The 11018-nt window shown below is 40.5% G+C and overlaps 1 protein-coding gene across 1 annotated transcript; it reads right to left on the bottom strand.

Annotated features, from left to right (window-relative positions):
* Positions 1 to 1843: 1843 nt before the first annotated feature.
* On the bottom strand, positions 1844 to 9481 carry ddx56 (DEAD (Asp-Glu-Ala-Asp) box helicase 56). Its single transcript, XM_074690453.1, has 14 exons — positions 9379 to 9481; positions 7485 to 7646; positions 7210 to 7364; positions 6957 to 7127; positions 5106 to 5196; positions 4761 to 5002; positions 4425 to 4568; positions 4233 to 4346; positions 4056 to 4150; positions 3863 to 3936; positions 3629 to 3718; positions 3370 to 3475; positions 2509 to 2612; positions 1844 to 2233 (listed from the first exon to the last, which is right to left on the bottom strand). The coding sequence occupies exons 1-14, from the start codon at positions 9427 to 9429 to the stop codon at positions 2144 to 2146; spliced, it is 1689 nt and encodes a 562-aa protein (XP_074546554.1). The 5' UTR covers positions 9430 to 9481; the 3' UTR covers positions 1844 to 2143.
* Between the last annotated feature and the right edge of the window lie 1537 nt (positions 9482 to 11018).

The raw sequence follows: 11018 nt of genomic DNA, 5'->3' as shown, positions 1-11018 counted from the left end.
TACTATGAGTAAAAAACAGACTGTCTTCTATATAGACGAAGCCTCAGTGACATCACCCATTCGTTTCTGATACAGAGTTTTGAAGTCCATCAACAGAGGTGGTGTTGAAAAGCTAGACCCACCTATTAGTCAGGTCAGCTGTGCTTTTTATGGGCAAACTCACAAGTTTAATGAGTTGTGAAAAAGTGTATGCTGATTCCTGGGCTTCACATGGTGTCACATTAGTTATTAGTTGGGATCAGTTGGGCTTACCATGTATGACTGAATATTCAAACCACCAAAGAAAACCACATGATACTCAGAGATTAAAGTTGTACAATTAAGACAATAAACTTGTAAACTTATGAGTAAAGCCAGTTAGTTTTTTTACCATTTGATGTTTTTACTTTATTTTTAGTCAGTGGGTGTTTTTGGAAGGGAAAGAGCAGCCAGCTCTTTGAACTAAAACATGAATTGCAGAGCATTTCAAGCCAAACTTTAATTTAGGTTTCATTTTTAACTGAAGGTCCAATCTTTTAGCACAGGAGCACTTTGTCATGAAAAAAAACTCCGAGTCCGTTTTCACGATGGGTCAGCTACTCACCAATTCTGCAATTGCTATTTGTCCTCAGCTGTTGAGTTTAAATTGCCTTTGCTGTTTTATTTGTCCTTAATGAGGCCATAATCCTCCATCATGAAACAGCAGCTAACTTTAGCCCTGTTTCCACCAAGCGGTTCAGTTCGGTTTGTCTCGGGCACAGCAAGCATTTTACGGCACTTCCACTGACTAATCCCAGGCCAGATCCCCAAATGACCGAGAGGAGCTGTCCCACTTTCTAAGACCCTTTCATAGGAATGCCAGACTAAACTGATTCGCTCTTGGAAGGTGGAGCTACAACACTGCAGACCATTGATTGGTCGAAGAATCATCACTTACCGTGCGAAAAAAACAAAACTTAATTATACTTTGTAACAAAGAGCCACATGGGAATCACAAAGAAGACAAATTGCTCGATGTTTCTTATAGTTTACTGTGTCGCGTTTTTCTTCTTCATTGGATTTATTAGCGGGATACACTGTGTCGCACTGCTATGGCATCATGCTATTATGTTACTGATGCAGCTGTCGGCATCCAGCTTACGCGCTGCCTACCACAAGGGGGCACAGTTTGCTGTGGAAACACAAACAGGATCAGGCTCACCCAAGCCAACCCGTATCAAACCGTGCTGATCCAAACCGTACTGCTTGGTGGAAATGGGGCTTTTGGTGCTTTCACATGTCATGAGGAACTCCCTGGTACAAGTATAGAGGCTGATTGCTGTCAAGACCTGCTTTGTGAATGGGTGTGTATTAGGGCTGCACGATTACCGCAATCGCAATGTCAGCACATGCAATTCAGATTTTTCTCCATGATAACCAAGCAGGTCTGTAGACTCATCATGACAACTTTTTTTATTAAATCGCAAGCACAATCGCAATTGCAATATTGTCCACCTAATCGCAAATCGCACCTTTTCCCCAAATCGTGCAGCACTAGTGTGTATGTGGTTTCTAGTGCTTAAGCAGTCAGCCTCAAACGGCCACTTGAGGAACTGCAGTACTTTTAAGACTGAAGGTTGTCTCTTGGTGGAAACACATTGAAAGAAATGAAGTTTTCCATCTCTGAAAAATCTGAAAGTGTCTGTCAAAAGACAGACAGGAAACACCAACACTGACAGGACAAAATCCGCGAAGAGATAAGCAGGAAACCTCTGTCCACAAGGGGCGCCAAAATCAATGCAGCACCCCAAAAAATGTTAAAAAAGGTAGGAATTTTTTTTTGTACTAGAAAATAAACCCTTAATTCTTGAGTTTTTGAAGGCAAGGTTTTTATTTAATAAATGTTGAAATTCAAGAAAACACATTAGAAAAAAGACATTTTAGATTCTGTTTTCTTCTCACAGCTATGCCTACTTGTGGAGGGAAATGTTTGGATTTCAAACTGTAGTCTTTTTCATTTCCCTGGATTGATCGTTCAGACTTAAACTCTGTTCAGTCCGTGGTCCATTTATTTTTGACAGCCCGTTTAATCCAGAGTCCACTCAGTTCGTATGTTTCCTGTTTGGGTCATTAATAGGAAGAAAAAGTTTCTTCCTGGAGAGTCTCTGCACAGCCGGTACAGCAGCTATGACTTTCCTGTTTGACCTTTTTTGTTCCTGTTCCTCCCCCCACTGTACCTGAAGCTCCTCAGAGGGTTCTTCCCACGGATGTTCTTCTACAAGGGAGACAGAATAAAAACATTAAGAGATGGGCCTGTTTGAAGATTGAAAGAGGAACACAGAGTTACAACCACTAACTATTTCAATTATTTATCCACAAATCATCCAAATAATTAAAAAGTTTAGCTGAAGAACATCAGAAAAAAATTCTAGACTAAACTGGGATAACTTAATAAGCAAAGTTGTCCTGATGGCCTGACCCACTTTTCCAAGTTGAAAGTCATTACTTCTAACTCAATGATGACCTCTGTCATGGTTCCCCAAGACTCACCTTGAAGCTGCTCTTCATCACTCCCTCTGGCTTTGCTTTTACAATCCTCTTCCTCTTCTTCCGTCCCAACAGAGGATTTACTGTTCCCCTCAGAGTCTCTGGAACTAAAGACAGGCAGAAAATAATGAATAACTCCTGATGGATCCCATGAAACTGCCTGAAACTCAAATTGCAAGCTGAATGTCTCTGATTGGTGGAGTAGCCACAGTGTTTTTATTTCCCCCTCCCTCTGTCAAAAATAAGATGACCCCCAGCTGTGACAGACTTGGTTTAGTAACTCTTAAACAACAGTCTTCTTTGAGCCTAATAGTTTGAATTTATCTGTCAGCTCCCAGTGTTACAGTTTAAAAAGTGACCCTGTAACCTGGAGACCTTCAGCTGAACATGTCAGTGGATAACCAGTTTACAACAGCTGTTGAAACACAAAGGAAGTCCTTGGAAATGCATCCCAGTTTAGTTTTTGATTCAAATGTACCAAATCTCCTCATTGGATAAGTATTTCAAGGTGATCTAATTATGTTGGAGAAGGATGCACCCCGCTGAAAGTCCTCAATCAGGGTCGCTTTTTAAGCCAAAACACTGGTCCATCTGTCATCAATAAGTCACGATCAAAACCAGCAAAGCCAACTTGGTGGGTCACATAATTTTTTAATACATAACCTTGTCTCTTTCTTACTGCCCTCTACTGGTCTAGTGGTGTACAATAATATATTTTATTTTTTATCTATACATCACTGGCCTGGTGTGCATAATCTTCATAGGACTGCACTGGACAACAAAGGGCCACAATAACCTAAAAATTCCTGGTGCTTCTTGTCAAAAAGTACATTCTGTGTGTGAATGTGTGTTTTTGAGTCTTACTGAGGTACTCAGGGACGTTCTTCAGGTGGGGTTTGACGACAGCGGGATGGAGGTCTTTGTCGTGTCTTAGCAGCTGAAGATCTCTGGGGTTATCGTCAAAGTAAGTCTGAGATTGAGGGCAGAAACATTGAGTCTGAGAAGAATCCACGCTGCATGGACAAAAATATCTAGACCTGCCCAGGTTTTTGGAAAGCGTCCTGAGATGACATTTGTTGTGATTTAGGGATTCATAAATAAAGACTGATTGATGGTCACTGACCTTTAGCTTCTCTGAGTTGAGCAGCTCCTGTTTGATCTCCTTCAGTCTGGCCTCCCTCACAGCCTGTTTGGTCACTGAACGCATTGCATCCTTCACACCAAGAGAAGCCATGGTGATTATAAGAAGGAAAAACAAGTTTAAAAGAACAGTAAAGCAACTCCATTGTGTTTTTGACTTTTTACGATCAACAGTAAAGATAAACATGGAGGAAGAGATATTAAGGAGGAAACTTACCCTGCACCTGTACCTGAAGCCTTCAATCTCCTCCATCTTAAACTGGTACGGTTTCAGGGCAGACTCTGAGTTCTCTGAACAGAAAAAAAACTTCATATTAGACTAAATATGTACACAAACCTATTAAATAGATACTAGTGCAAAACATCTCACTTTGGAGAGAACAAAGCTGACCAAGAAGAACTTTTGCTACCTCCTGTCAGAGCCTCCTGCACCTCAGAGAGCAGATCCAGCTCGGTGTGAGAGATGAAGGACAGAGCGGTGCCAGGATTATCTGCTCTTGCCGTTCTACAACAAAAGAAAACAATCGTTGTAGCTGAAATAAACAAAGGGATAGAAGAAGTGAAGCTGAGAAGAAATAGAAACTCACCTTCCAACCCGATGGATGTAGGACTCCACAGTCAGGGGGAAATCAAAGTTAAGGACATTTGATACGTTTTGGAAGTCCACTCCTCTGGAGACTCCGTACTCTTTGTCTTTGTTCCTTTAAGACATCGTTTCCACATTAACATCAACGCAGACAGACAGAGACAGGTGGAGTTTAAAATTTCATCTGACTCACTTTCCTCCTCTCTCTGTGCTTTTCTTCTTCTTCCCCTTGCCTGCAGATGTCTGTGGAGCCGCAGTGGGGTCAGCTAAGCTCTGTTCGTCGGTGGCGATGATGTAGTCGTAAAATCCCTGATTGAACTGAGTGATGATGTGACACCTGCAGCAGAGAGACACAAACACATGACGACAGAATGATCACCTGACCTCAATGTAAAATGAATGAGGGCCAGACACACACACACACACACACACACACACACACACACACACACACACACACACACACACACACACACACACACACACGGTTCTGACTGTAAATGTTGAAAACCAGCAGATGAGGTCTGACCTGGACTGGACGGGTAGCTCTGAGTTGAGCACACAGGCAGGAATCCCAAACTGCTCCAGGAACAGTTTGAGTCTGTAGCTTCGCTCCACAGCGCCCACAAACACCAGCGTCTTCCCCTGAACCAGCCGCAGCTGCAACAGCGTGTAGATCAGCAGGAACTTGTCCTCCTCCTCACACCTGATGCTGTACTGCTGCAGCTGGCTGCTGTTGGGCAGCTGAGAGCCCTGCAGCTTCAGGATCACCTGAGAGGATGCACAAACGCAGGTATAAAAACCAGACATTTACTGTTCTGTCTGTTTTCTTCTGAGGAAGAGACTTTGGTGAACAAAGGGGTCTTTTTATTACTGGGTTGTGGAGAAGCAGCTCCTTCAGGGCCTGAACATCCTCGGTGAAAGTAGCCGACATTAGGAAGGACTGGTAGATCTTCGGAAGATGACTAAATGACAGAATGGAGGAAATGAAAAACTGATAAAATACAAAGTAAAAAGTGACATTTTTCTTATTTTTCTGCTGTGAATAATTAAAAAAAATCACATTAAATCTATTCACTAACAGCATCACAACCAAGTTTGTTCTCTTGTTTTATTTCTCAGAGCTCAACTTAACAGGGTTCTTCTACTAAAACACTAAACGTGAATTAACTAATGCTAAAGTTAGAAAACAACCAAGTTTGCACACATAAGCTGCAGCCTACGAAGGCTGAATTTGGAGACTGATTACATCACAGCAGAGCGTCAGAGGCTGTCCCATTTCAAAGGCTCCTCCAAAATGCAGCTGATGCGGCCGACAAATCTGGCCTCCTTTTCGGGTGACACAAAGGACGGATTCGATGTATCATTCTTAGCCTAACATACAACATACAACAGTGTATCATTCTTAGCGTAACATACAACATTCTTAGCCTAACAACGGACCCGGTGTATCATTCTTAGCCTAACATACCCCAAGATCCATTGGGCGGAGTCCCGTTTTATCTGGATGTGAAGGATTTCTGGCAATTATGTGATTGTATTTCTAAAACATTAAAGAAGATTTTGTTTTGCGATAGAAAAATGTTTTGTTTGGACTCTTTTTAAGTAATACACTGAGAAAAAAACAGTTCTTCTTTATAAATCTTGTTATGGAAAAGTTCTATGTTCAGAAAAGTAAGTATCTGGGGGAAAAAACCATTTTATTACCATTTTTACAAGTAATTCAAAAATACATTAAATCGATTCAGTATTCTATAAAAGCAATTAAAACTAAAACAGCTTACATTTTATCCTTTTTTTAATCAATCATCCCCAGCACTTGTTCAAATGTTGAAAATGTACGTTGTTGCTTAACTCTCATGTAAATGGTGGTTCTATAGTCTATCAATAAAGAAAATAATAATAATTTAAAAAATAATGATAATAATAAAGCAAAGTTTTAAAAAAAAATATGTGCAACTACTAACTAACATTCTGTTTTAAATGTGAAGTTTTTGGTTTATGTGTGTAAGAAAAGAAATGCAAGCCTGACAGGTGAGGGCGGTGCCATGCAACGTCGTGGGTGACAAACAGGAAATGCTCTGTAGACCAGACCATCTTAATTCAGTTTGGCCTTTGGGGTCTACACAGGCTACAAAGGCCTCAGCCTTCATGAGCTGCAGACCATGAATTGGGACACAGCTATGGTTAACACTAAAACAGGACTTGAAGTAATGTCAGAGTCAGTCATCCTTCTTTGTTACTTTGCCCCCTTGTGGCCAAAACCTTCTAATACAACAGAGCCCAATCATTAAAGAGCGAGAACCACAAACCACCCGTTAGTGTTTATTTAGCAGCTGTTTTATTTTTAGTCAGTGAAGTATTTCTACGGAAGCGCATTGCATTCACTGCATTAAAAAAAAGAGACACCTTATCTTGTAATTATGAGATCCTGATGTCTATTTTTTTGTATCCAGTGAATGCAATGCGCTTCCGTATATTTCAGCTTGTCTTTGTCATGAAAAAATGGGGTGTGGACGAGCACTACCCCCATAATTTCTGTTAGTAAAATGTACACTGGTATTTGCACTTCTCCCCTTTTTACTATGCGATCATCCTATATTAGAAAAAAGGAAATGAACTCTCCTCTTTTTTTTGAAAAGCAACTTTAAATATCCTCTATGCGCAGATCTGTAGTAGAATTAGGTCTAAAAAGAAACGGAAACAATCAGACATGGTTTCTTACCACAGCAGGTTCTTCAGATCAGCCTCAAAGCCAAAAGAGAACAGCAGGTCAGCCTCATCTACCACCAGCATCTCCAGCGATGAGTGCAGGACCAGGTTCTGGGCCGTCAGGTGGGCAAGCACACGAGACGGCGTCCCAACAACCACATCAGGCTTCTCCATCAAGATCGGCCTGTTCGTGCACACCAGGTAAAACCTCTAATATTTGACACTTTGTGTCTTAGTGTAGCTCAGAACATGTTGACCACACTGACCTCTGTGCTGACAGGTCAACTTTCCCGGAGATATCAGCCACGCGAACGTCCCTCGAGCAGAAAGCTGTCAGCTGTCTGATCATTGCCTGGACTTGCTGACCCAACTCTTTGGTTGGTACCAGAATCAGAGCCCTCACATCCTGCTCTCGAACACTCTAAAAAAAAACAAAAAACAACACAAACTCAACTGGAGAGATCATGAGGACAGAATGAAGGACTGTTTTAAAAACATTTGCTCTCTGCAATGTTTCCTCTTTTCACTGCTTCCTCCTCACTTGTTTGGAGGTCAGGATTCGCTGAATGACAGGAACAGCATAAGCAGCTGTCTTCCCTGATCCGGTGCGGGCTCGTGCCAGAAGGTCTTTCCCCTCTAGAGCCAGAGGGATGGCCTTCTCCTGAATCAGAGTGGGCCGGGACCAACCCAGATCCGCAACCGCCTACATCACCATAAAAGAAAAGAAAAAAGTAAAGAAAGGATACAAACACTCTTGTTTCATAGGTGTTAAAATGTCACAGGTCCACTGAGATGCAAATTAATAGTTATCCTCCTGACCTGTGTGATATAGTTATCAATATGCTGGAACTAAATATACTGTAAACAGATATTTTAATTGATAAAATCAAGTCTCTCTCAATAGCTTTCCTCCTTATTTGACTCACTTCATTAATATTTAATGATGACATGCAACGGCACAAATAAAACATGGATGAGGGGAATGTTAACAGAAGTTTATTGATAACAAAGGAAGTTGAGAGTGTCTTACAGCTAAAGGAGGCAGGGGAATGTTGGATAGCGTTAAAAGGGGACTTAAATCAAGAGTCACTCTTATAACAAAATGAAGAAAAGCAGCTGTAGCACACTCAGGACTACATGAAGAGTCATGGGCACCGTCATACAAGTTACATTAAACAAGTTACTGTCAAAAAGTTCAAGTTTAAAATATTAAAGGGTATCAGAAAAATTAGCTGGTTTGTTCAAGCACAAAAATGTGTGTTTTTTGTAAGTTGTTATTAAAATAAATGTTGTTTGTTCAGTCACTGTCTGTAAATTTGTGATTTGACATTGAAAGAATCAAAAAACATTTTCATCTTTGAGGGATCAAATCAAGCAATGAATAATTACATATTCCTGCATTTTTCAGTTCTTCCATTAATTTCATACTAGGAATGTGCCAATTTATGTCCCAATACCTCAGCTTTGATATCAGCTGGTACAAATACTGCCCCGATTTCATACCAGCATTAAAAGAAAAACATTCTCTATTATGAGGATAAGAATTATGTTTCGGCAACATGGGGTCATTGAGCCGCCTGGGGATTTCCACCCTCAATACGAAAGGAGGCATTCTGCAGCCTGTTAACCTACTCTGGTCATGCTTTAGCTTGTCAACAATCTTATCTCTTGTTTTCAATGATTATTTTAAAGCTGTGACATACATTTATACACTTCTGTCTCACCAAACAAATTGAGTTGTTTTAAGAGTAATTGGTTTAACTCCCGTTTTAACTAGTATCTATTTCACCATGTCAGAAACATTGCTGAAATCTGAAACTTTAATGCCTACTTTTCTCATTGGTGGTATAATTATTACACCAGAAGACTCACAGATTATTGCTATGTTTCCTACCTTCACATAGTTCATTTGTCTTCCTGTTTTGATTTTATTAGACGTTTATGTTTGTCTGCTTTGTTGTTCAAGTCTTCAGTTGTTTAAGTCTTTCATTACATAACCTGTAACTATTTCTGTTTGTATTTGTGAATGATACTTGATAATTCAATTTGATTATGTCCGTTATCAGATTTGTAATTGAGCCTTTCTGTGCTGTTGTCTTAAGTGTAGTTGTATGTGGAGGTCTGTTGAGTAACCTTTACTCTCTACCACCGATTGAGCAGACATGGTAAAAACCTCCTAAAATGACAACCGGGGGTCACTGGGAGGTCACAGGTATCTATCAGTAAAGTTAAATAATCAAATCCAAACTTTCTCCCACAATAAAGCTGAATGGAGACACTTTCAGAGACTAACGGGGGCTAACGTGGCCTTACACTACCTCCGTGTTTATTTCGACTTTTCTTCGCCTAAACTCGTTTATCAGTCTCCAGCTTGTGATCCGGCGTTTAATGAAATGTCTGATAAACAATTATCGGGAGTTCTACTAACCGGTTACCTTCAAGAGACGGTCATCTAGTCCCATTTCATGAAATTGTTGTCCCTCCATCTCCACGTCCCGCTGCAGACACACGTGGGTCGCAGGAATATGACGGCATGGTGCCTTCAAGGTCCCCATTAATAGCGTCGTTTTTCTGTGTTTCAGATACATTTATTTTTCCGGCGTTTTTTAAGGTAGGAAAAAAAGATCTATTATACAGAGATACAAGAAAAATGTCTCGCATCAATAAAACAAGCTTTAGAAAAAAAAGCAACAAACAAAAAAAGGAAAGTACAACAATGTTCAACATCTTGCAAACTGGGAACATTATTACGAAGGTACGTTTTATCACTCTGTTTCCTAGTATAAAAGACACAAGCAGAAACAAGAAATCAAGCTGTTTTTTAATTTTTGTGTTTTGCGCAAGGAAGAGAAAAAAAATGAGAAATGGACCGGGTTTTTTTTTTTTTTTTTTTTTTTTGGTAAGTTTTGTTTTCACACAAAAGAATGAAAATTCCACTTTCTTCTATTTTGTTTGTGGGCGGAGCTTTTAAGCCTGACAGCGCTGTGCCCTTCACAATAAAAGTCATCTCTGGCAGGCATGAAGAACTGGACTGTCAGAGCAGACTGCCTGCATCTATTCCAAATAACCACAAGAGGTGGCCTAATTTCCCCCAAAAAACAGCCCGCAAAAAACAGTGTTTTTCCGAATATTGGACCCCATACCCGGTTCTGAGAAAACCCACTGGGGATGCTCACAGACGCACCATAGACGTTTCGGGGCCCTGTGGAGTTACGGCCCATTTGGTGAGAGGTTAAAAACAGGCCCAATTCCCCCGAAAAACAGCCCGTAAAAAACTGTGAAAAGTACCTACCTGAAAAGTGGACCCAAACCCAGTTCTGAGAAAACCCACTGGGGACGCACCTGGTACGGAAGCGCATTGCATTCACTGGATAAAAAAAAAATAGACACCTTGTCTCGTAATTACAACATCCTGATCTCGTAATTACGAGAAAAGATCTCGTAATCACGAGATCTTTTCTCATAATTACGAGATCAGGATCTCACAATTTCGAGAAAAGCAAAGTGGAAGTTTCTTCTTCGTGGAATATTGTACGAAGTACAGAAGCGTAAACCCTACTGCAGTGATGGAGCTGTCCCAGTTGCTATGTTCCAACCACCTACTTGGTTTGAGACACCGGTAGATGTTTCTAAAAAACGAGAACGAAAAACAGAAAAACCACGATTTTCTGTCCTGGTTTTAAAAATGGAAAAACGAAAAATAATAAAAGATTGTGTCAAAATTGTTTGTGTGATATTTTGATATTAAATGTGAACATCTCTATATAAAAGAATAGACAAATAACTCACATTGGAGGTTTATACAGACGTGTTCCTGAGCTTTTTTTTTCTTTATAAGTAACAGATCGCTGACGATCCACTCCATCTTATCCGCGTGCATCTGCGCACTCCCATGTGTTTCAATGAGACAGTCAGTGCACAGTCTGCTGCTGTCTGATCTGCTCTCAGATAAACCAAGAAACATCAGAGAAGATGATAAAGTTTTATTTTCTCTCCTTCTTTTTCACCTGTTCCATGAGCTATGAATCATTTCATGCGTAATGGCTTTGCCTTAATCTCTCTTCTGCAGCGCTCT

This window comes from Halichoeres trimaculatus, unplaced genomic scaffold, assembly GCF_033239565.1.
Source record: "Halichoeres trimaculatus isolate MK-OKI-2021-1 unplaced genomic scaffold, fHalTri1.1 fHalTri1_scaffold_16, whole genome shotgun sequence".
Taxonomy (NCBI): Eukaryota; Metazoa; Chordata; class Actinopteri; order Labriformes; family Labridae; genus Halichoeres; species Halichoeres trimaculatus.
The sequence above is the reverse complement of the archived record's forward strand: the minus strand, read 5'-3'. Positions and strand labels throughout refer to the sequence as shown.